General features: G+C 44.2%; 1 protein-coding gene across 1 annotated transcript in view; it reads left to right on the top strand.

Moving 5' to 3' along the window:
• The window catches only part of LOC122559976 (endothelin-1), a 269,764-nt gene that overhangs the window by 172,401 nt on the left and 70,370 nt on the right, over window positions 1-26,993 (top strand). The window contains exons 2-3 of the mRNA XM_087994618.1: window positions 16,054-16,243; window positions 20,317-20,469. Of these exons, the coding sequence (XP_087850744.1) occupies window positions 16,054-16,243; window positions 20,317-20,469 (343 nt within the window). The remainder of the gene's footprint in view (window positions 1-16,053; window positions 16,244-20,316; window positions 20,470-26,993) is intronic.

The following is a 26,993-nucleotide window of genomic DNA, read 5'->3' as shown; positions in this document are numbered from 1 at the left end:
ATACGGAACCAGGGGAGAGAGAGATAGAGAGAACGGGATAGGGAACCTGGGGGAGAAAGAGAGAGAGAGAGAGAGAGAGAGACCGGGATAGGGAACCAGGGGAGAGAGAGAGAGAGAGAGAGTGAGAGACCGGGATAGGGAACCCGGGGAGAGAGAGAGAGAGAGAGAGAGAGAGAGACCGGGATAGGGAACCCGGGGAGAGAGAGAGAGTGAGAGAGACCGGGATTTGGAACACGGGGGAGAGAGAGAGAGAGACCGGGATAGGGAACCCGGGGAGTGAGAGAGAGAGAGAGACCAGGATAGGGAACCCAGGGAGAGAGAGAGAGAGAGAGAGACCGGGATAGGGAACCCGGGGAGAGAGAGAGAGAAATCGATCGGGATAGGGAACCCGGGAGTGTGCGAGAGAGAGACCGGGATAGGGAACCCGGGGGAGGGAGTGACAGAGACCGGGATTGGGAAAACGGGGGAGAGAGAGAGGGAGAGACCGGGATAGGGAACCCGGGGGAGAGAGAGAGAGAGACCGGGATAGGGAACCCGAGGAGAGAGAGACCGGGATAGGGAACCCACGGGAGAGAGAGAGAGACCGGGATAGAGAACCCTGGGGAGGGAGTGAGAGAGACCGGGATTGGGAACCCGGGGAGAGAGAGACCGGGATAGGGAACCCGGGGAGAGAGAGGGAGAGAGAGAGACCGGGATAGGGAACCCGGGGAGAGAGAGACCGGGATAGGAACCCGGGGGGGAGAGAGAGAGAGAGAGAGACCGGGATAGGGAACCCGGGGGAGAGAGAGAGACCGGGATAGGGAACCCGGGGGAGGGAGTGAGAGAGACCGGGATTGGGAAACTGGGGTGGGAGAGAGAGAGAGAGTCAGGGATAGAGAACCCGGGGAGAGAGAGAGAGAGACCGGGATTGGGAAACTGTGGGGTAGAGAGAGAGAGAGACCGGGAAAGGGAACTAGGGGGAGAGAGAGAGAGAGACTGGGATAGGAATCCCGGGAGAGAGAGAGAGACCAGGATAGGGAACCCAGGGGAGGGAGTAAGAGAGACCGGGATAGGGAACCCGGGGAGAGATAGAGAGAGAGACCGGGATAGAGAAACCGGGGAGAGAGAGGGAGAGAGAGACCGGGATTGGGAAACTGGGGGGGGGGGGGGAGAGAGAGAGAGCGACCGGGAAAGGGAACTGGGGGGAGAGAGAGAGAGAGACCGGGATAAGGATCCCGGGAGAGAGAGAGAGAGACCGGGATTGGGAAACTGGGGGGGAGAGAGAGAGAGACCGGGAAAGGGAACTGGGGGGAGAGAGAGAGAGACCGGGATAGTGAACCCGGGGGAGAGAGAGAGAGAGAGAGACCGGGATAGGGAACCCGGGGGAGAGAGAGAGAGAGAGACCAGGATAGGGAACACGGGAGAGAGAGAGAGAGAGAGAGAGACCGGGATAGGGAACCTGAGAGAGAGAGAGAGACCGGGATAGGGAACCTGGGAAGGGAGAGAAAGACCGGGATAGGGAACCCGGGGGGGAGAGGGAGAGAGAGAGAGAGACCCGGATAGGGAACCCAGGGAGAGAGAGAGTGAGAGAGAGACCGGGAGAGGGAACCAGGGGAGAGAGAGAGAGACCGGGATAGGGAACCAGGGGAGAGAGAGAGAGACCGGGATAGGGAACCCGAGAGAGAGAGAGAGAGAGAGACCGGGATAGGGAACCTGGGAAGAGAGAGAGAGACCGGGATAGGGAACCCAGGGAGTGAGAGAGACAGAGACCGGGATAGGGAACCTGGGAAGAGAGAGAGAGACCGGGATAGGGAACCCGGGGAGAGAGAGAGAGAGAGAGAGAAACCCGGATAGGGAACCCGGGGAGAGAGAGAGAGAGCGAGAGACCGGGAGAGGGAACCAGGGGAGAGAGAGAGAGACCGAGATAGGGAACCTGGGAAGAGTGTGTGAGGACTGGGGAGAGTGTGCGGGAACTGGGGAGAGTGCCGGAACTGGGGAGAGTGTGCGGGAACTGGGGATAGTGTGCAGGGACTGGGGAGAGTGTGCGGGGACTGGGGAGAGTGTGCGGGGACTGGGGAGAGTGTGCGGGAACTGGGGAGAGTGTGCGGGGACTGGGGAGAGTGTGCGGGGACTGGGGAGAGTGTGCGGGGACTGGGGATAGTGTGCGGGAACTGGGGAGAGTGTGCGGGAACTGGGGAGAGTGTGCGAGAACTGGGTAGAGTGTGCGGGGACTGGGGATAGTGTGCGGGAACTGGGGAGAGTGTGCGGGGACTGGGGAGAGTGTGCGGGAACTGGGGAGAGTGTGCGGGGACTGGGGATAGTGTGCGGGAACTGGGGAGAGTGTGCGGGGACTGGGGAGAGTGTGCGGGGACTGGGGAGAGTGTGCGGAAATTGGGGAGAGTGTGCGGGAATTGGGGAGAGTGTGCGGGAACTGGGGAGAGTGTGCGGGGACTGGGGAGAGTGTGCGGGAACTGGGGAGAGTGTGCGGGGACTGGGGAGAGTGTGCGGAAACTGGGGAGAGTGTGCGGGGACTGGGGAGAGTGTGCGGAAATTGGGGAGAGTGTGCGGGAATTGGGGAGAGTGTGCGGGAACTGGGGAGAGTGTGCAGGGACTGGGGAGAGTGTGCAGGGACTGGGGAGAGTGTGCAGGGACTGGGGAGAGTGTGCGGGAACTGGGGAGAGTGTGCGGGGACTGGGAGAGTGTGTGGGAACTGGGGATAGTGTGCGGGGACTGGGGATAGTGTTCGGGGACTGGGGATAGTGTTCGGGGACTGGGGAGAGTGTGCGGGAACTGGGGAGAGTGTGCGGGGACTGGGGAGAGTGTGCGGGAACTGGGGAGAGTGTGCGGGGACTGGGGAGAGTGTGCGGGGACTGGGGAGAGTGTGCGGGAACTGGGGAGAGTGTGCGGGGACTGGGGAGAGTGTGCGGGGACTGGGGAGAGTGTGTGGGGACTGGGGAGAGTGTCTGGGGACTGGGGAGAGTGTGCGGGAACTGGGGAGAGTGCGGGAACTGGGGATAGTGTTCGGGGACTGGGAGAGGCTCATGCTTCTGAGGGAGTGGACACGGAGAAGGGAACTGGGGGATAGATAGAGGGAGGGTGGACAGTGCTTGGCAGTGAGAGACTAAGGGGAAGAGTGATATAGTAAAAGTGGGGGGAACAAGGGAAAAGAAAAGATTTATTGTCCAAAAGTGAGAGGATGAAACAGAGAAAAGTGAAAAGTAGCCATTCAGCAAAATGCAGAAATGGGGAATCAAACTGTGAGAAGAATTATGGAATCCCGACAGTGCAGAAAGAGGCCATTTGGCCCATCGAGTCTGCACTGACCCTGGCAGTGCTAACCACTGTGCTAACACCGCTCTCTCGAGGGGTTAGGGGGTGGTGGGTGGAAGGGAAGGGACTGAGAGTCACAGAAACAGACAGATAAAGAGACAAACTGGAATGAAGGGAAGGAGTGAGATTGAAAGTACGATCGTCAAATTTGCAGATGACACAAAAATAGGTGGAAAAGTATGTCACAATAAAGAAATAAGTAATTTATAGAAAAGTAGATGCATGAGCCAATATTTAGCAGATACCGTTTAATGTTTGTTGTGGGCAAGCGCGAGATTATCCATGAGTGAATAAAAGTAAAAAACTCTCTTTGGGGCGTAGGTGCGCCCAAAATGCTGTAATGGAGAGAGTTTCAGGACTGTGACTCAATGACACTGAAGGAACAGTGTTAAATTTCCAAGTCAGGATGGTGCATGGCTTGGACGGGAGTTTATCCTGAGGAATTCCTGCAGAAATGTCCTGGGGTTGAGGTAACTGACCTCCAACCACCAAAGCCTTTGTGTGAGGTTTGATTCCACCAGCGGATTTCCCCATGTTTCCATACACTTCGGTTTTGCCAGGGGCTCCTTGATGACTCAATGAAATGTCCTGTTAATATTAAGGGCAGTCAGTCTTACCTCACATTTGGAGTTCAACCCGTTTCTCCCAGCTGAATGCCCCTGGTCGGACCCAAACTGGATGTCACTGAACTGGTTGTTGCTATTGGTGACACCTCCATCACTTTACTGATGTTCAAGAGTATACTTATGGGGTGGTAATCAGATGGGTTAGATTCATCCTGCTTTTTTAAAAATGTAACCTGGGCAATTTTCCACATTGTCAGGTAAATGCCAGTGGAAAAGCTTGGCTAGGTATGCAGCTATTTGTTAAGCCGTCAGTTTTGTATATTATTGCCTGAATATTGTCAGACCTCAGCCTTACAGGTGAACGCTCCCTGTTTCCGTCACCTTCCCTGTTTCCGTCACCTTCCCTGTTTCCGTCACCTTCCCTGTTTCCGTCACCTGGGATGTTGCCTGTCATGCTGATCATTTCTAGCATTCTCCATTTTTAGCTCAATCTTCCAAAGCTGTCTTGTTTCAGAAGTTTCCCCTTTGGATTGAAAAAAATTGCAAATGCAACCCCATTAATTATGAAAGGTGTGAAAAAAAGATAAAATTATAGTTCTGTTTGCCTAACATCTGTTATTTTAACTGCAATCTGTAATTAAGAACAGAATGACTGAGCACATAGAAAATTTTGAGCTGAATGGCATAAAGAGTAGGTTTAACAAACCTGATGTCAATTTTGAAGGAGTGGAGATGGTACAGAATAGTTTATAGACACTTCCAGAGGATATTCGTCAAGATTAAAATTAATACCTTGGACCTGAAGGCAATGGCTAGACCTGATTACAGCCAGTAGATAAAGTGGAAGAAAATGATATCCCACAGTAACCTATGTTGGAGCATCAATATATTAATGACTTTGATAGTCAAATATCAAGTTTGCTGGTGACACAAAGATGAAATAATATTGCCAGGATGTGAAGATGCTGGTGTTGGACTGGGGTGGACAAAGTCAGAAGTCACACAACATCAGATTATAGTCCAACAGGTTTATTTAAAATCACAAGCTTTCAGTCTGCTGCTCCTTTGTCATGTGAAAACTCAGCATCCCCACTTCGGATCCTGGGCATGTCGGGATACAATGAGTAGGGATTTAGATCCAAACTAGAATAATGTGGCCAATAAATATTGCAGAAGGGGAACATAAAATTATGCTCAGGCAAAATTGGCTGATAGAGAGATTTTCAACTCAGGTGAGACTCAAATGTGAGATCATAGAGTTTGGATGAAGCAAGATGAGTGGTACAGTGGCTCAGTGATTAGCACTGCTGCCTCACAGCACCAGGGATGTGATTCCAGCCTCAGGTGACTGTCTGTGTTGAGTTTGCACATTGTCCCCATGTCTCCAAAGTTGAGGTGAATTGGCTATGCTAACTTGCCCATAGTGTTGAGGGATGTGTAGGCTAGGTGCATTGGTCAGGGGAAATGTAGACTAATACGGTAGGAGAATGGGTCTGGGTGGGATACCCTTTGGAGCATCAGTGTGGACTTGGGCCAAATGGCCTGTGTCCATACGGTAGGGACTCTATGATACAAGAATTCTTGAAATGCTGACTCACTAAGAACAGATCCCGGGATCCATACACATGGATTGTTCAAATGTAGTCAGTGAGAACAGGAAGATTGTTGTAGCAGTGTTGACAGGAGTTTTGTGTTCGAACTGTGCAGAATTCCAAATACAGCTGACTCTGTTGGAAATCACTGAGCAAATTAAAATCTCTGATGAGCAATTGCGGATGTCTGGAGGCCTCTGAAAAAGCTTCACATCTGAGTTAGAATCCAGGAGTTCACAGGATTCTGACAGACTGAAGACTAATATCTACCCAGGAAACATCGCAGCTTAAAACCTACTCTCATTCCTAGTTAATAGTGAAGGAGAATATGCAGCCCCACACCCCATCTACCCAAAACCCCCAGACTGACATTCCCCTCTCCACCCAAAACCAACCCACCTTCAAATTGTAAACCATCTGTTGTTGTGGTTGTGTTCACCGAGCTGGGAATTTGTGTTGCAGACGTTTCGTCCCCTGTCGAGGTGACATCCTCAGTGCTTGGGAGCCTCCTCTATCAGTCCATTGTTCCTGAGGCTCCCAAGCACTGAGGATGTCACCTCGACAGGGGACGAAACATCTGCAACACAAATTCCCAGCTCGGCGAACAGAACCACAACAACGAGCACCCGAGCTACTAATCTTCTCCCAAACTTTGTAAACCATCTCCCATTTCTTTCCTTTCTTTTCGCTAATCATGTTCCCTCTCCCCTCCCTCCATCCCGGTGAGACTGTCCTTTCAAGCCTGGCAGTGAGACAGTCCCTTGTCTTGCCATTGGCACATTCCAATCATTTAATCTGAACTATCAACATCTTTTCTACACCAGCACTCTACACCCACTACGTCACCCCAATCCATTCCCCCAAAGTCTCGCATAAATGCTGTCCCTTCCACACTTCACTTCAGCTCTGATGAAGAGTCATTTAAACTCAAAACATTAACTTGTTCTCTCTCTCATGGATGCTGTCTGACCCGCTGTGATCTCCAGCATTTGTTAGTTTCAGTACTGACTCCAAGATTTGCAGTAATTTGCTCCTGATCTTGGGAGTTTGTCTGGTTTGGATATCCAGAGAAGTTGGAAAAGGAAGTGTACCTTGCTTTTTTCTCACTTTTTTTGGAGTGCAGCAATTCAGCTTTTCAGAGACAACATGCACTTGGTTCAAAACATCGTTAAAAAACACAGCTAATATCAGAGGGGCCTGGTAAGCTATTTGACGAGTAAATGCTTAGTAAGAGGAATTGTACAAATGGCCTACTTAAAAATACCGGAAAGCCGATAAATAAAAACATAATGTAGATACTTAAAACAGTTACATGCAAACAACTTTTCATTGTAAGCATTTAATAAAAATAGTGGAAACATGTTTCAGCAAACTGTATGACGAGGGAAGCGGGGACAGCTTTGAACTGAACAGTGGGAGTGAAGGAATGCACTTTGGTAGATATAGAAAATCTAGGGATAGGGTTAAGGCAGGACAGCAATGTAGTGACAAAAATGGAGATTGCTGGAAAAGCTCAGCAGGCCGGGCAGCATCCGTGCAGAGAAATCAAAGTTAACCTTCCTCAGAACTCAGAGCAAGGTAGTGATGTGGGAAATGAAGGTCAGAGAACGATTAGAAAGGGACAAAGAGGATAAACCAACAATAGATGTTATGTAAGAGACCACGTATTTTTCAACTTATTTGAAACTTTAACCAGAAATGGGAGTTGGATTGCTACAACTAAAAAACGGACAGTTCTGCAGCTTAAAAATCAGATGTTGCATGTTGTTCAGCTGGCATTCCAATGTTACTGTTTTGAAAACAAAATGAGAGAGAAGCTAAGGCTGAATGATAATAAAAGGTTTTCAGGTAAGGATATTAGTCCTGGCAACAACTTTCTGATTGATTGACTTTCTAAACATTGAAAAGCTGTAAGTAATAAGAGCAGCAGAGTGAAAAATAACCAGAGCTTGCAGGTAGAAAGCCAGCATTTCTCACTGTCTTTCACTCACACCCGCTTTTGCTCATTCTCTGTGTCTCCCCACCCCTCCCTCCCTCCATCCCTCCCTCCTTCTCTGTGTTTCTCTCTCTCTACCCCCATGTTAGGAAAGACTGAAAAATAAAAGAGATTCAAACAAGAAGAAACCTCCACTCACCTGACCAGCCATCAGAACAAAGGGCAATCTTCATGGTACAGACAATGGTGTCTCACCGCTGCAATAATTAATTTTCTTTATCTGTATATTTTTCTATCCACAATATATGTGTGAAACTAACTGTCTTTTTTTCTGTCATAAATATGTTTGTGTGTGTCTGTGGCTGAGAGAGAAAGGGGTTTGAAAGGGTTATAGTTCAAGTTGCACAAGTTACAATTCAGTTCTCTTCACTGCTCTTAATAAATAGAATCTTTTGAAATTTCTACTTTTTAAGAAACGTGGTGTGGTTTAATTTCCTTGTGGGTGGCAATCAGTCAGGCGGATTGGGTTGTGGTGGTATCATTAGGATCTTTATACATTTGTATATTTCCTAGCAATTTATGTAACAGTGGGGAATGATTGTCAGCGCATTTTTGCCAGTTAAATCATGACCATTACAAAGATTAGCAGAACGACAAAACCAAAGGACTTTGATTCTGAAGATACATTCATGGCAAAGTAAACAAATTGATCATATACACTGAAGTAAATACATATAGTCTGCTATCCATTATGGAGCCATCTCTACAAGTTAACAAGGATTGGGTGCTGAATATTGAAGGGCAAATGATATGCAAGAAGAATTGGAAGTGGGTAAATGTCAAGAGGGAGGTGTAGCACTGTTAATCAAGTATCACATTGGTGCATTTGTTTGACCTTGGTTCAGGAGATCAGGTTTCAGTGGAGATGAGAAATAATTGGGGAAAGAACTCACTACTGAGAGTGGTCAACAGGCCCCTTAACTAACCATAATCTGGGACAAAGGATACAAGAAGAAATATTGGGTGCTTGTGATACAGGATAGCAGTTATCATGGATGACTTTAATCTGTATATAGGCTGGACAAATCAAATTGATGATAATAGCCTGGATGAGAAATTCACAGAGTGATTTTGAGAGAATTTCTCAGATACTCACCTTCTGATATCACTAGGGCATAGATTAAATTAGACTCGGTATAATGTAATGTGATAGAATTAATTAATGACTTTACAATAAAGGCACCATAAGTAGTTTTACTGACAAGTCAGATGCCAATCTCAAATCTGGCTTGATAGATCATCTTTTATTTTGATTTTAACATGGCAGTAATACATATACTGAGATTCAAGTAACCTCTTCAGGGTTTTATCCCAAATTCCTAGTTTGGGGCTATCACTAATTTCTTACTCTAATGTAATCTAATTTTGTTATATTTTGTATTTCTCAAGAGCATGGTCCTGCACAACCATCTCCATCCAAAGACTTCATAGAACTGGCCAAAACATAATAAAATTAAAATAAAAGTTTTTTTTTCCCATTAATCAGTGGGTGTTCCTCCTTAACTTAAAAAGGAATCCAGATGTTTAGAAATTTCTAGTAGACCTTAAAGCTCAATGGACTGCCGTAATAAGTTGTAAAACATTCCAAGTAGACAAAAACCAATGAGTGTTGACAAAGAAGCTCTCTCAACCTGTTGTAAGTGAAATTACCAATAGCTACAGACATGCTTCCAAGTTAATTAATACCTTATCACCTTGGCTACAGACATGCTTACAAAATAATTATAAGAATTAGAAAATTCATATGTCATTAAAACTGAAAATAAATGTTTATACACACAATATATTTAAAATCATAGTTTATTCACAAAAATTATAACCACAATATGATTGAATGTTACATTCAATTTGAAAGGGAGGACAGTAGGCCTCAGACTGAGATAGGTTCAAGGTGATCAACCGACATGGTTTTGTCAAAGGGAAATTCTGTTTAAATAGTTTATTGGAATTCTTCAAAGAATCAACACTGCGCGTAGATAAAGGGGAATCAGTGAATGTACTTTATTTAGTATTCCAGAAAATATTTGGTAAGATTTCAAATCAAAGGTTACTTACAGAAAATAAAAGTTGATAGTACTCAGGGTAACATATTGGTATGGATAACGAAGAATTGGCTGGGCAGCAGGAAGCAACATGTAAGAATGAATGGTCTTTTTCAGGTTAGCAGGGTGTCACAAGTGGTAGGCCACATGGTCAGTGCTGAGGCCACAACTCTTTACAATTTATACAAATTATTTGGACAAAGGGACTGGAGGAACGGTAGCTAAATTTGCTGATGGTACACAGATAGGTAGGAAAGTCATTTGCAAAGAGGACATAAGGAGCTTACAGAGCTTATGGAGAAGTATAAGTAGGTTAAATGAGTTGGCAAAGATCTGACAAATAGAGTATGATGTGGGAAAATGCCCTTTTTCTGTTTTGGCAGGAAGGTGAGGGCTTGCAAAGCTCTGAGATGCAGAGAGATCTGAGTATCCTAAATGCATAAATTGCAGAAGTATGCTGGGAAAGCAAGTAATTAGGAAAGCTAATAGAGTGTTATGTTGTATTGCAAAGTAATTGAATAGAAGATTAGGGAAGCTATGCTTCAGTTAAATAGGGCTTATGTGAGACTGCATCTGGAGTACTGTGTACAGTATTGGTCATTGTACTTATAGAAGGATGTTACTGCATTACAAGTAGTTCAAAGAAGGTTTACTAGACTAATGCCTAGAATGTGTGGATTGTCTTACGAGGGAAGGCTAGGCCTGTATTTTTTTAACTTCAGAAGAGTCCGAGGTGATTTACTTGTAAGATCCTGAGGGGTCTTGACTGGGTGCACGTAGGAAGGATGTTTCCTCAAGTGGGAGAATTTAGAACTCGGGGTCATAACTTACAAATAAGTCGTCACCTATTTAAAACAGAGATGAGGACATTTTTCTTTTCTCTCAGAGGGATGTGAGAATTTAGAATTCCTTTCCTCAAAAGACAGTGGATGCGGAATATTTAAATATTTTGAAGGCAAAGGTAGATAGATGTCTATTTACCAAGGGGAAGATTATCAGATTTGTGAAGAAATGTAGAGCTGAGGTTAAAATCAGAGGAGCCACAATCCTTTTCAATATGATTTAGGCTCGAAGGGTTGAGTGGCCTACTCTCATTCCTTGTTTGTAAACTCATATGAACATTGAGCTAGCTGAAGTAAACTGGCACACTTGGCTAGGAGATAGATCAGTGGAGATATGGTTTAGGGGGATATTTCAGAATACATCTACGTTCCTATATTCTTATGAGTAGCAGGCCATTTGATTGGGCAGAATATAAAGCAGTAATTATAAAGTTAATCTGGGGGATGAAATTAGAAAAGGAGAGGAAGCTAGCTAGATATTTCAAAACTGAAAAAGGAAAAGACAAAGTAAAGTGAATGTTGGTCCTCAAAAGATTAAAAATGAAGAGTTAATAATAGTCAATAAGGAAATAATGAAGTTTCCCAAATTTAGCTAGACCAATTTTCCTGTGTTTGGCCTGTATCCGTCTAAATCTTTTCTATTCATGTACCCGTTCAAATATCTTTGAAATGTTGGAACTGTACTCCACCTTCAGCTTCTTCTGGCAGTTCATTCCATATATGAACCACTCTCTGTGTGAAATAGTTGCCCCTCAGGTCCCTTTTAAATCTTTCCCCTCTCACCTTAAAATTATGCTGTCCAGTTTTGAACTACCCCACCCTCAGGAAAGACCTTAGCTGTTCACCTTATCTGTGTCCCACATAGTTTCATAAAGTTCTATAAGGTCACCCTCAACTTCCTATGCTCCAGTAACAAACTCCCAGCTTATCCAGACTCTCCTTATAACTCTAATGCTCCAATCCCAGTAGCATCCCTTACAAATCTTTTCTGCAATCTCTCCAATTTAACAATATCCTTCCTATAGAATGGTGACCAGAACCATATACTGAACTCCAAAAGTGATCTCACCAACGTCCTGTATAGCCACAACATGGTGTCCCAACTCTTATACTCAATGATCTGAGCAATGACTGTAAGCATCTTCTTTAACACCCTGTCTCCCAGTGATGCAACTTTCAAAGAACTATGTACCTAGGTTTCTTTGTTCGACAAAATTCCCCAAGGCACTACTTTTAACTATATAAGCCCTGCCCTTGTTTGTTGTACCGAAATGCAACACCTCACATTAACTAAATTAAACTCCCATCCTCTGCCCATTGGTCCAATTCATCTCAGATAATCTTCCTCACTGTCTACTATATCAATAATTTTGGTGTCACCCACAAACTTACAAACTATGTTTCCTACATTTTCATCCAAATCACTTATGTAAATGACAAACAACGGTGGACCCAGCACGAATCCTTTTGGAACAGTGCTGGTCACAGATCTCCAGTCCAAAAAACAACCTTCCACCACCACCCTCTATCTCCTACCATCAAGCCAATTTTGTTATCCAATTGGCAAGACCTTTCTGAATCCCATGTGATCTAACTTTATTAACCAGTCTGCTATGCGAAACCTTGTCAAGGGCATTGTCAAAGTCCATGTAGACAACATCTACTGCTCTGCCCTCATCTATTTTCTTAGTCACATCCTCAAAAAACTCAGTCAAGTTTGTGAGACGCAATTTCCCACACACAAAGCCATGCTGACTATCCCTAATCAGTCCTTGCCTCTCCAAACGCATGTAAATCCTGTCTTTCAGAATTCCCTCCATTACTGATGTCAAACTCACTCACCAGTAGTTCCCAGGCTTCTCCTTACAGCCTTTGTAAAATAAAAATACAACATTAGACACCCTCCAGGGCGCCTTACCTGTGGCTGCAGGTAATACAAATATCTGTGGTAGCGACCCTGCAATTTGTTTTCACTAGCTTCCTACAATATCCTACAATAGATTTGACCAGGTCCCGGGGATTTCTCTACCTTTATACTTTTTAAGACCTCAAGCACCTCCTCTTCTCTAATGTGGGTGGGATAGAGAGGGGAACTTAGTGAAATTACAATCACAGGAGAGGTGGTGCTACACAAACTGACCCAGCTCTGGGCAGGTAAGTTTCCAGGTCCAAATGCATTTCATCCCAGGGTCAAAAAGAGAGATGGCTTATGAGGTAGCAGATGATTTGGTGTTAATTTTACAAAACTTGTCATATTTTGGGAAGGTTCCATCTGACTGAAAATTGTAAATGTCTGTTGCAGGAAAGGTGTTTGAATTGATTATTAAGGAGGTTACAGTTTGGAATGCCAGACAGGTACCCCATAAAAATCTATTGTACTGTAAAGACTGTACCTTTCGATTTTATTTTGTTTTTGATCGTAAATTGAATTGGGAAAGGGCTGTTTTACAACGGAGGACTGAGGAAGGAATTGCTGTAATTTTAGAAAAGCATTGAGGAACAAGGGGACCTTGGTGTCCAAGTCTATAGATCCCTGAAGGTGTCCACACAGGGAGACAGGGTGGTGGAAGAACACATACGGGGATGCTTACCTTCATTATCTGGGCTGTAAAATTTAGACGCAAGGTTGTCTTATTTCAACATTATAAACCATTGATTAGGCCACAAATGGAATACTGCGTGGTGTTCTGGTTGCCACACTATCAAAAGGACAATATTGCACTGGAGAGGATGCAGAGGAGATTCACCAGGATGTTGCCTGGGATGAAAGGTCTCAATTATGAGGAGAAACTGGATAGGTTGGCTTTGTTTTCCTTGGAGTAGAGGAGGGATCTGACTGAGGCGGACAAAATTATGAGGCATAGGCAAGTAGATTATGAGAATCTTTTCCCTGTGGCAAATCTTGTATCAGAGCAGAGGGCCTAGGTTTGAGGGATGGTTTGAGTATGGATGGTTTAGAGGGGATCTGAGGAAAGGATAACTGCTAATTTTTAAAGAAATCACTGTTTGGTGATACAGAACATGAATCTAGATGACAAAAGGCATATTTTGTGAAAGCATATGGTTTTCCGTGCATCAGGGAAAATTCATAAGAAATGCCAAAATGAAGGTGTGACAACTTTACCAATCGAAGGTCACTTGGCTATCAATCAGCATCTCCTCTCTTACAGGTTTTCCTTTAAAATCAGTATTCTTGCGAATTGTCCTGATGAGTATAAGATAAAAACCTCTGACAAATGTGTCATTTTTCAGCAACACGCATTTTTTAAACAGTGCCCAGTAGTTCTGAGCTCACTGACAAGAGGAAATATCCTTTCCACATCTATCTGGTCAAGAACATTTGGAATCTTTTGTCAATCAATTCATCCTTCACTTCTCTAAACTTTGGTGGAATGAAGACCAATAATTCTGATCTTTCCTCATAATTGATCACTGGTATCAATCTAATAAACCTCCTCAAAAATGTCTCCAATGCATTTGCATCCTTCCTTAAACAAAAAAAAACAAAATGATATACAGTATTCAAGATGTGGTCTCAATACTCAGTGTAACTGAAGCAAAAAATCTTTAATTTTATGTTCAATTCTTCTTGTAATAAAGTTTAGCCTTCGTAAATACTGTTGTATGTGTGTACTAACTTCATATAACTCATGCACTTGAGGACCAAGAGCTCTCTTCACCTTCACATTTCCCCACATTATACTCCATCAACCAGATTTTTACCCACTCACGCAGCCTGTCTGATCTCTTTGTAACCTTCTTATATCATCTCCCCAGAACATACCTCCTACTTTGTGTCATGCGTAGCCATAGCTATCCTTGTAAAGAGCATTTCACTTTATTTTCTGTACTTTGATTGTAGACCAAAATGGACAAAAGTCTGTTTTAAATATCAAGGAGCATGGAAGGAAATTGCTGCACATTAAGAAACAAGTTACTGGAACTCATTGTGCGTGTTGCTCTCACTGCTGTTTTGTTCCATCGGTACAGGAAGACATTTACAGATGTCGTAGCACCAGGACATATCAGCAAAAGCGGTTTGTGAAATTGTGACCAGTTGTGAATGCCAAAGGTCATTAGTCCAGCGATAAATCTCTGATTGCTTTCTGAGGAGCTGAACAGCTAGTGGGAGCAAATGATATCAAGAGAAGCCTTTGGACAACTGAAAAATCTCCCTCACTGCAGTAAAAATACTTGAAAGAAGCCAGTTATTTCATCTGTCAGTTGCTGCAAGCTGTTTTGTCTTTTAACCAGTAGCTAAGAGACTTACTAACAGAATACACTGACTAGATTTTTGTGCTTAACAAGAACTATTATTTATTATAAACAAATAGTTTATAATCATAGGTGAACAACGAGGAACTGCTGAATCACACCTCCACTAGTTTTAACCCTCACCTCACCCTGCACAAATTCCAATACACACACACACCTACAACACACACAATTTAAAAAAAAGGTGTTAAGGATGGTGGGGAAAAAGTATTGGGGAAACAGTTTAATGGCACCAGTCCTTAGGATTCATTTTGTATGGCAAGTCCTTCAGCTCTCTGAGTTTTTCAGATTCTATCACTTCTTCACGGGAGACACAGAGCAATTGGGTCACAGATGATAAGTCTCTGACTTGTTGATTAAAATCAATAGTTTACTGAAACGAGTGGGAGAAAAGAAATGGCTTTCTTCAATCTCAGGTATTTTTACTAGACAGAATGAGGGACACCATCTCCTCTTGCAGTGGGAGAAAGGTTTGTCCCTGTATCATTCACATCCACAGGCTGTTCAGCTATCAGGAGCCAATCACAGAGCTGTCATTAGGCAAATGACCTTTGGCAAGAAAATGACTGCTCACAAATGCACAAACCAATCAGCTACTTATTGCCAGCTAAACCTCATTTTGTACATGAGCTCCTTGATGTCATGCTGTCTTTTTCCACCTTTGAGAAAGTGAGGACTGCAGATGTTGGAGATCAGAGTGGAGAATGTGGTGCTGGAAAAGCACAGCATGGCATGCAGCATCTGAGGCGCAGGAGGATCGACATTTGGGCTTCCTGATGAAGGGCTTATGCCCGAAATGTCCATTCTCTTGCTCTTCAGATGCTACCTGATCTGCTGTGCTTTTCCAGCACCACACTCTCGACACTATTTCCACCTTTCCCCATTTCCCCAAACATCTCACCCGAGCATTCATCGCATTATTTCATTCATAATTACACTTAATTAATAAAATTATTAATAAAATGTATTAACAAATTAATAAGTAAACAAAGTAGATTAGATTACTTACAGTGTGGAAACAGGCCCTTCGGCACAACAAGTCCACACCCACCCTCTGAAGAGCAACCCACCCAGATCCATTCCCCTACATTTACCCCTTCACCTAACACTACGGGCAATTTAGCATGGCCAATACACCTGACCTGCACATCTTTGGACTGTGGGAGGAAACCGGAGCACCCGGAGGAAACCCACGCAGACACGGGGAGAATGTGCAAACTCCACACACACAGTTGCCTGAGGCCAGAATTGAATCCGGGTCTCTGGCGCTGTGAGGCAGCAGTGCTAACCACTGTGCCACTGTGCCGCCCATAAGTCCAAATGATGGGGTTCAGTGAATCGATTATTGATTCTCTCACTTGTCTCACTCTGTGTGAGTGTAATTGATGCTTGTCTGTGTGATTAAACCTCCAACTTGTGGTTTCTTTGCAGGTGTCTACGGGGGAGAGTCCTCGAACAGTGCCGGAGACTGGGAGGTGGAACTACAGGCCCCTCTTCATTCAGGGATGAATGCGTTGGTGCGACCTCGAGCACGAGTTAAACGTTGTACCTGTTACTCTTACAAGGATAAAGAGTGTGTGTACTACTGCCACCTGGATGTCATCTGGATGAACACCCCAGAGTAAGTTGTGAATAGGTGGAGCCAGACATGTGCAGAACTCCAATCAGGATTAGGTACATAGGAATATACGGGCAGTGGGAGGCCATTCAGCCTGCTTTGAGCCTGCTCCACCACACAGTGCAATCATGGCTAATCATCTACTTCAATGTCCAAAATCAACTCCTGATCCCTTTAAATCGTTGCTATTTAAGTTAAACATACTCAAAGAATGAATTTTCTACAGCCCTCTGCAGTAGAGCATCTCAGAGATTCATGACCTTCTGAATAAGATGACAGTCACAACATTAGCATCGACCCACCATGTGGACACTTGTAACAAGGCCACTGTAGGATGAGGTCGAGTCAGTTTTCCCTCTAAGTGTTTCCCTCACTGTCTGCCGTAGATTCAATCTTAGCAGTTCTATCCTTTAGGAGTCAGGAAGCCCAGCCAATAGCAGTGACACCATGTCACTCCTGGTGTTAGACATTGAAGCTCCTCACCCAGAATACATCCTGTCCCCTTGCTACGCTCAGTGCTTCTGAGCTCCATCGGTTGATGGAGTTGGTTATCATTAGGTCCTATCCTTGGCCATGTTTAATTTGGTGTTATCAGACTCTCTAGGGTCTAGAGTCGAAGTTGAGGACTTCCAGGGCTATCGTTCTCAAGTCTGTACCACTGCATCCAATAACAAAACAATCACAGCTTTAAATGTACTTGATGTATGAACATCCACAATGTTCCAGTGAAGGCATTGTTGATCATCTCAGTCATGGGTAGTCAATGCCGATCTCCTGAGACTATTTCCCCAGTTCTGAAACTCAACAGAGTTGACACTGAGGGCTTGTTTCTTTCTGTCAGGGCTATCTAGAACACGGGGCACAGTCTCAGGATAGGGGCTAAGTTGGGAAAGCATGTCTTCGTTCGAGGGACTGTGAATCTTTGTAAACTCTACCCCTGAGAGTTGTGGATGATCTGTTGAGGATATCCAAGGCTGAGAGAGACAGATGTTGAGCTCTCAGAGAATCAAACAATCTATGGTTTAAGCAAGTAATAAAGTTGAGGCAGGAAATCAGCCCTGACCATATTGAATAGCAGAATATGGTTTGAGATCTGGATGGTCTAGTCCTGATGTTTTCCTTTTTCTTTCATGGGTTATGGGTGTCCCTGGCAAGGCAAATATTTGTTGCCCAACCCTAATTGCCCTTAACTAGGTAAAATTTCTAGGGCCATTTCAGAAGGCATTTAAAAGGTAAACATATTGTTATGGATCTGCAGTCACATGTAGTCCCAGATCAGGTAAGAACAACAGATTTCCTTTCTTGTAAAGGGTATTAGAGAACCAAAGGTCTTTCTGACAATCGAAGACAGTTGTCATGTTCATTGTTTACTGCACCCAATGTCCAGAAAATATCTCATTCCTCAGGCAAATGGAACAAAATTCTATCATGTATTCCAGGTGTGGTCTCTTCAAAGCCCTGTCTGTTGTCCTGTTGCATTCAATCCTTTTGAAATTAAATTGTAGGCCTAACAGGGAAGGCAGATGAACTCAGGGCATGGTTAGGAACATGGGACTGGGATATCATAGCAATTACAGAAACGTGGCTCAAGGATGGACAGGACTAGCAGCTTAATGTTCCAGGATACAAAGGTATAATTTCAGAATAATGGGTGGCTGACTTAAAACAGAAATGAGGACAAATTTCTTCTCTCCAAGGGCAGTGAATCTGTAATTTGTTTTACCACACAGGCCCATCAAGGCTGTGTCATTAAGTATCTTCGAGGCTGAGATAGACAGATTTTTAATCAGTAAGGGAATCAAGGATTATGGGGAAAGGGCAGGAAAGTGGAGTTGTGGATTATCCGAACAGTAACATCTCACCGAATAGCAGAGTGGTCTGGATGGGCTGAATGGTCTACTTCTGCTTCTAATCTTATGATCCCTGTTTATGTTTAAGAAAAATGATTGCTGACTGTTTGGCTAGTTGACTCTGGTTGCTATTGCTATCTAGAGGACAATAAGATGAAACTGTAATGACGGATGTGGAGTTAGGTTATAGACCAGCCATGTTGCATGGTGGGACAGGCCTAATGTTTGACCTACAGCAACCCCATTGCTTGGCAAATCCCCCAATCAATGATTACCATCAAGCCAGGGAATTAACCCTGGATCAATGAAGAGTGGAGGAGTGGCATGCCAGGAGCAGCACCAGCACATCTCAACCTAAGGTGTCAATCTGGTACAGCTCCCAAACAGGACTCTGTGGAAACCAAACATAAGCATAAGCAACAACATGCAGTAAGATCTGAATAATATCTAAGCTTGGGCTGATAAATGGCAAGTAACGTTCACACCACACAAATAATAGCCATCTCTCCTAAACATTTGAGGGCGGCACGGTGGCACAGTGGTTAGCACTGCTGCCTCACAGCGCCAGAGACCCGGGTTCAATTCCCGCCTCAGGCGACTGACTGTGTGGAGTTTGCACGTTCTCCCCGTGTCTGCGTGGGTTTCCTCGGGGTGCTCCGGTTTCCTCCCACAGTCCAAAGATGTGCAGGGTCAGGTGAATTGGCCATGCTAAATTGCCCGTAGTGTTAGGTAAGGGGTAAATGTATGGGTGGGTTTCGCTTCGGCGGGTCAGTGTGGACTTGTTGGGCCGAAGGGCCTGTTTCCATACTGTAATCTAATCTAATCTAATCTAATTCAATGGTGTTACCATTGAGGAGTCAGGGTCTGTATTCTCTCGGGTTTTGAAGAGTGTGAGGTGCTCTAATTGAGGTGTAACACCCATTACACAGTTTGACAAGATAGATGTTGGAGAATTGATACAGCTGGTTGTATGGTGTAGAACCAGAGGACATATTTTCAGATAAAATACAAGACACTTAAGACTGTGGTGTGGAGAAACATCTTCACTCAGAGGATGGTGAATGTTGGAATTTTCTGCTCCAGGAGGCTGTACAGCATAGACCATTTTAAAAACAGAGATCAAATATATTTTACGATGATAATGGTCACAAGGGACATGGGGTTTGGAAAATGGTAATAAGGTAAATTAGTTGCCATCTTATTGGATGTTGGAGCAAGCTCAAAGGTTTGAATAATTTACTCCTGCTCTTTTTTCATGATCTAATTTTCCTCTGACCATCTGGGAGTTGCCCCAGAAACTGAAATGACCTTGCCATATAAATACTGTGGCTACAAAACAAGGAATCCTGAGGTGGCTAATTCACTTCCTGACTCCCCAAAGCCTGTCCACCATCTACAAGGCACAAGCCGGGATTGTGATGGAATACTCCCCACTTGCCTGGATGGTTGTTGTTCCAAATACAACAGGATTGACACCATCAGGAAAAAGCAGCCCGCTTGATGGGCACCACATCCACCACTTCAACGTTCACACCGTTCACCCAGGGGGGAAAGTAATGGTCGAGTGGTATTATTTTTGGACTGTGAATCCAGAGACCCAAGTAACATTCTGGGGACCTGGATTTGAATTATACATGGCAGGTGGTTGAATTTGAATACATTAGAAAACAAAATCTGAAATGAGGAGACTAATAATAACCATGGAGCCATTGTCAATTGTTGGAAAACCCCACCTGGTTCACTCATGTCCTTTAGTGACCATCCTTACCTGGTCTGGCTAGCATGTGACTCCAGACCTACAGCAATGTGGTTGGCTCTTAACTGCCCTCTGGGCAATTTAAAGATGGAATTTAAATGCTGTACTAGCCAGAGATGCCTCAGTCCAATGGATAATAAAAAAAAACCCCACTAACAACGCAATAGCAACAGTTGTACCATCTAATAGAGCATGGGACACTGCATGAATTAAAGATAAACTTGACTATATTTTCAATCGACAAGCGAGCCAGGGATGGAGGGGGCAGGGTGGCAGGAGACAGGTGAGTGGATTTGACACTGCAGTCAGGTCAGGGGAATGGGAGAAGGAGGTGGAGAAGGGGAGGAAGGGAATCACGACATTCAAAGAGAACAAGTGTTGTTGACTGCACAGTGACCTGTCTTTGAGATTTTGTCCTTTTCTGTCAGGGTATTTTCCTCATCCTTAATGTTATGGCATCTTAATTCCAGGCGAATTGTACCATATGGATTAACGAATGTGCAAAGGCATAAACGTTCGGACAAAGAGGAGACAAGTGGGTCCCCGACGGCTCCAAGAGCTCGATGTATCTGCACAGAAGAAACTGATTGGCAGTGTAACCAATTTTGTCGACAGAATGAAAGGTGTGGAGGTCAAATACAAGCTAAGTGCAAACAGTTTGTGGCAACTGTGCATGAAATCAGGAGAGCAACCAGATGTTGCTGTGCTGCCTAAACAGAAGCTTCTGATTAAATCTTGATCCACTCCTGATCTGTCCTAGCAGAAATCCACTCATACTCCATGGCAGGGATCCGCTCCCAAACCAGCCTGGCAGGGATCTCTCCCAATCCGGCCTGGCAGGGATCTCTCCCAAACCAGCCTGGCAGGGATCTCTCCCAATCCGGCCTGGCAGGGATCTCTCCCAAACCAGCCTGGCAGGGATCTCTCCCAATCCGGCCTGGCAGGGATCTCTCCCAATCCGGCCTGGCAGGGATCTCTCCCAATCCGGCCTGGCAGGGATCTCTCCCAATCCGGCCTGGCAGGGATCTCTCCCAAACCGGCCTGGCAGGGATCTCTCCCACGCTGAACAACAGCAACCTGTGGGATGTAAACATTGTGAATCTCAGTGGAGACCTATCCACAGTTGGTGCATGATGAATCAGGTTGGGTGAGGAACAAGGACATGTGAATCCAGTGAAGAACTGGATGTGATGTGAAGTGGTGCCCAGGGTTAAGGAAGTCGCCATTAGGATAGAGAGGAAGTTACAGTGGGAAAGGAAGGATTTAGCTTCATGGCCAATGTGGGTACCAACGACAGAGATAGGACTAAGAAAGAGGCTCCGCAAAGGATGTGCAAGCAACTGGGGTCTTGATGGAAATGCATGACCTTAGAGACGATAATCTCTGAATTGTTGCTTGAGCTGTGAGTAAATGGGCAAAAAATGAATAAAGCAAGGATTTGGATACATGGCTCAAAGATTGGTGGGGAAGAAATGGGGTTTGACTCGTGGCCCACAGACACCTTCACGGGACTGTTCTGAAGGGACAGTCTTCAGCTAAATGACACTAGGACATGGCAAGTTGCACAATCAGAGCTAAACAGCAGGGGTGATGTAAGGTTTGGCAAGTTAATGAGAACAGTCAGAGTTGTATAGAGGTGGATAATATTAATGAGGAACATGGACAGGGATGCACAGAAAGCAGCTATTCCTCTCATGCCACTTGGGCATAGTGCAGAAAAAATAGGACTAGTGTATACGTTTGGTGGTATAGACTCAGTGGAGTGAAGGCCCTATTCTGCACTGCAAAATTCTACGAGAGGACAAGGTAGTAAAGCTGACTAGGATGTGGGTAACGATAACCCGAGTGTGTCAGGAGGGGACAGAGCATACTGACACAACAATACTGCAGCAAATCCTGATAGGTGTAGAGAAAAGGCTTTAAACTGACAGCAAGGTAAGAGGATTTGAGTGAAGAGAGATTTAGAAATCCAAAGACGAAAGTCAAGATGCTGGCAAAGTATATCAATGTGGGTAAAGATAGTCTGATTGGGACAGGACTGGAGTGAGAGTTTAACATTAATACTACATCAGAGATTAACATCCATGCAGGAAATCTGCAGGATGTGTGCACCTCTGCCTAGTGCAGCAACTCTGGCCAATTCCTCATTTCCATGGAGTTGGTGGTGGTCAATTACCTTCCTGAATCAATGTAACCGATATGGTACATTGTAAGTAGACCCACACTGCTGATGTTGGGGTTTGGGGGAGGTGTGAAGGGGACAAGTGATAAAGTATTTCCAGGTCAGGATGGTGAGTGCTTTACAGAGTATCTTGCAGGTGGTGCGTTCCCAGGCATCAGCTGCTCTTGTCCTTGTCCTGAACACCAGCACTAGCACCACATCCACAAACATCTACTCCCTCCACCACGTAGTAGCAGTAGTGTGCAGCATCGACAGGGCGGACTGCAGAAATTCATAAAAGGTCCTTAGATAGCATCTTCCAAACCCATGATGACTTCCATATAAAAAGACAAGGGCAGCAGACACATAGGAACACCATCACCTGCAAGTTTCCCTCCAAGTCACTCACCATCCTGATTTGTAAATATATCATTGTTCCTTAAGTGTCAATGGGTTAAATTCATGGAATTCCCTCCCTAACAGAATGGTGCACATGAACTGCAGTGGTTACAGAAGGCAGCTCACCACCACTAGGGCAACTAGAGATAGGTAATAAATGCTGGCTCAACCAGTGATGATATTGTCCCATGAGTGAATAAAAATAAGTCAAGTGTGTTGCTTTGTCCTGGATGGTGTTGAGCTGAATGAGTGTTATTGGAGCTGCACATACAAAATGAACACTCTGCTAATTGCTGCTTCTCAATACAATATATTGTCAACCTCTACTAATGCAACAAAACTTTATCCCCATATTTCAGTAATTCACAAAATTCATTAAAGTACCAGATAGAATTAGATAATGCACCAACAAAATATGTCAGTGGTAAAGACTCTTGACAACTCCGTGCAGCGTAAACATAGCAACATCGAAATACAGAGCAGCGATAGGCCATTCGACCCTTCCAGACAACTTCACCATTCAATATGATCATGGTTGATCATCCAACTCATTCCCTGTTTCTGTTTTTTTCTCCCATACCTTTAGCCCTAAGAATTATTTTTAACTCTTCCTTGAAAACATTCAATGTTTTGACTTCTGTGAGAGGGAATTCCACAGGCTAATCTCTGGGTGAAGAGAACTCTCATCATTTCAGTTCTAAATGGCCTACCCTGTATTTCTGGACTGTGACCCCTAGTTCTTGACTTTCTAGTCATCGGGAACATCCTTCCTACATTTAGTTTGCCTAGTCTTGTAAAAATTTTACACGTTTCTGTGAGATCCTCCTTTATTCTCCTAAACCCCAGTGAATGTAATCCTAACCAATCCAATCTCTCTTCATCTGTCAGCCCTGCCATTCTAGGAATTAGTTTGGTAGAATCTTGAACTCTCTCCATAGCCAGAACATCCTTTCTTAGATAAGGAGACCAAAAATGTAAACATTACTCCAAGTCTGTTCTCACCAAGGTCCTGTACTATGCAGCAAGACATTCATACTCCTGTACCTAAATTCAGTCTGCATGAAGGAAAACAAACCATTGGATTTTTTCACTGCCTGCTGCACCTGCATGCTTACTTTCGGTGACCGGTGTACAAGGACATCCAGGTCTTGTTGCACGTTCCTCTTTCCCAATCAATCACATTGCTGTTTCCCTGTTTTGCTACCAAAAGGGATAACCTCACATTTATCCACATTACACTTCACCTGCAGGTAGAGATAGAAATTAACACTCAGAGGGCTAATACTTGAAATCTCAAAACCTACCAAAACTGTCAAATAGAGATAGTTGCAGGTAAATGTCCTCATTAGGATTTACAGATTCCTTTGATTCTAGAGCAGTCTTAGGAATTTTTTATTTGATTTGATTTGATTTATTTTTGTCACATGTACCAAGATACAGTGAAAAGTCTTGTTTTGCATGCCATCCAGACAAATCATACCTTACATAAGTACATCAGGGTAATAGAACAGAATGCAGAGTATAGTGTTACAGCTACAGAGAAGGTGCAGAGAAAGGTCAACTCTAATATAGGAGGGGTCTGTTCATAGGTCTGATAACAGCTGGGAAGAGGCTGTTCTGAAATCTGTTGGTACATGATTTCAAACTTTTGTGTCTTCTGCCTAATGGAAGAGGGTGGAAGAGAGTATTGCTGGTTGGGAGGAGTCTTTGATTATGTTGGTTGCTTTCCAGAGGCAGTGCGAAGTATAGATGGAGTTGATGAAAGTAAGGCTAGTTTGCATAATGTACTGGGCTATGTTCACAACTCTCTGTAAATTCTAGCGGTCTGGGCACATACCAAGCTCTGATGCATCTAGATAGGAAACTTTTGATGGGGCATCTATAAAGAGTTATTGTGGACATGCCAATTTTCCTCATCCTTCTTAGAAACTACCAGGGCTCGTGGGGTTTCTTAAATGCAGTGTTGACACGGATGGACCAGGACAGACTTTTGGTGATAATTACTCCTCGGAACTTGGAGCGCTTGACCATCTCACCTCAGCATCATTGATACACACAACGGCATATCTCCCCCTCCACTTCCAGAGGTCAATGATCAGCTCCTTCCATTTTGCTGACATTGAGGGAGAGATTGTTATCTTTCCACTATACCACTAAGCTCTCTGTCTGTTTCCATCATTGCTTGATATCTGACCCATGAAGGTAATGTCATCAGCAAATTTGTAAATGGAGTTACAGCTGAATTTGACTACACAGTTGTGAGCATACATGGAGATTGGTAAGGGGCTGAGGCTGCCACCCGGAGCACCAGAGTTGAGGATTAATATGGAGGAGTTATTATCAACCATTCTTACTGATTGTGATCTACAGGTGAAGAAGTCACATGGGGGAAGCAGAGTCCTAGGTCTTAGAGTTTAGAGATGGGTTTAGTTGGAATTATGGTGTTGATGGTGGTGCTAAAGTCAATAAATAGGAGTCTGACGTAAGTGATCTTGTTATCCAGGTGTTGCAGGGATGGGTATAGGGGCCAGGAAGGTGGCATTGCTCTGGACCCTGAATGTTAGCAAACACTGCTATTCAAGAAAGGAGGGAGACAGAAAACAGGGAGTTACATTTGGGATTGGAGTTCATTATTAAGGAACTGAGAAAATCAGTGTCTGTGTAAACATGGTTTTACGAAAGGAAAATCCTGCTTCACAAATTTACTGGTATCTTTTGTAATTAGTAAGATAGATGAAAGGGAATGAATTCAAAAATCATAGAGTGCACATACAGTGCAGAAAAGGCCCTTCAGTCCATCAAATCTGAACTGACATAACTATCAGTAAAAGTGCACTAATCCCAATTTCCTGTACATGTCCCATATCCTTGAATATTATATTTCAAGTGCTCATCCAAATATTTTTTAAAGTTTGTAACATTTCCAACCTCCACCACCTTCCCAGGCATTGCATTCCAGATTCCCATCACCAGCTGAGTGAAAACTTTTTTCCCAAATCCTCTCTGAATTTCCTGCCCCATACCCTAAAAATATGCCCTCACATGATTGACTCCTCAACCAAGGGCTTTCTACTCACCTTGTCCATACCCCTCATAATCTTATACACCTCAATCTTCTCTGCTCTAAAGAAAACAATCCAAGCCAAGCCTCTCTTTATAGGTTAACTTCTCCACCCCAGGCACTATCCTGTGGATTTCCTCTGTACCCTCTCCAGTGCTATCACATCCTTCTTGTAGTGAGGTGACCATAATACTCCATGTGGCCTGACCAATAGTCTGATGAAGGGCTTTTGCCTGATACGAAGACTCTTCTGATCCTCAGATGATGTCTGACCTGCTGTGCTTTTCCAGCACCACACTCTCGACTCTAATCTCCAGCATCTGCAGTCCTCACTTTCGCAAAAATCTGTACAACTTCAACATCACCTCCTTGTTCTTAAAATCTATGCCATGACTGAGAAAAACAAGTGTTCCATCTGCCTTCTTAACTCTACTATTCATGTGTTCTCCCGACTTCAGTAATCTGTGAATAAATACCCTAATATCCCTCGGTTCTTGTAACGTATCCAGTGTCCTGCAATCCATTGAGTACTCTCTCAGATTGTTACTTCTTCCGAGGTGCATCACCTCACACTTATCAGGGTCAAATACCATCTGCCATTGCTCTGTCCCTCTGACCAACCCATTTATATTATTTATGCATGTAACAGATAATAAGGGTCCCAGTACTGACCCTTAAGTTACACCCCTGTATACTAGCCTCCAGTCATTCAAACAGCTTTCTACTACTACCCTTTGTGTCCTGTTATTAAGTCAGTTTCTGAAACATCTTACTAAGTTTCCCTCAATTCCATGTATTTTAATCTCCTCAATCAGTCTCCCATATAAACTTACATCAAATGAACTTTCCCCACCCAAACACTTGATCACATTTTCAACAAATTTGTGAGGCATGACCTCCCTCTGACAAAGCCATGCTGCCTGTCCCTAATTAATTCATGTCTTTCCAAGTAAGTATTAATTTGCTCCTTCGGAATTGTCTCCAATAGTTTCCCTACCGCCAATGTGAGACTCACTGGTCTGTAATTTCCTGCTTCATCTCTACCACCTTTCGTAAAAAGTGGAACCACATTGGTCATTCTCCAGTCCTCTGGAACTTCCCCCATGGCCAGATAGGAATTAAACATCTCTGTCCGAGCCCCTTCAAATTCCTACCTCACCTCCTGCAGCAGCCTTGATGCAATTCATCTGGGACAGGGGATTTGTCTGTTTTAAAGCTCAACAGAGGCTCCAATACTCCCCATTTCCTATGCCATACTGTGCAAGTTCCTCACAGTCCCTTTTCCAAAATTATATACTTACAAACTCTTTTTCATAGTGAAGACCAAAGAGAAATATTCATTCAACACCCTTCCAATATCCTGCGGCTCGCACACAGGTTGCCCCCTTGATCATTAATGGGCCCTACTCTTTGCCTAGTTAACCTCTTCATTTTAGTGTATTTATATTTCAGGATCTTCCCTAATCTTGTTCACAAGTCCTTTATGATGTCCCCCCTTTTTGCTCTAATTTGTTTTAATGGATATG

This window comes from Chiloscyllium plagiosum, unplaced genomic scaffold, assembly GCF_037043375.1.
Source record: "Chiloscyllium plagiosum isolate Xiang-an unplaced genomic scaffold, Cpla_swu_hap1 HiC_scaffold_15, whole genome shotgun sequence".
NCBI lineage: Eukaryota > Metazoa > Chordata > Chondrichthyes > Orectolobiformes > Hemiscylliidae > Chiloscyllium > Chiloscyllium plagiosum.
This window is presented reverse-complemented; position numbering and strand designations above follow the sequence as displayed.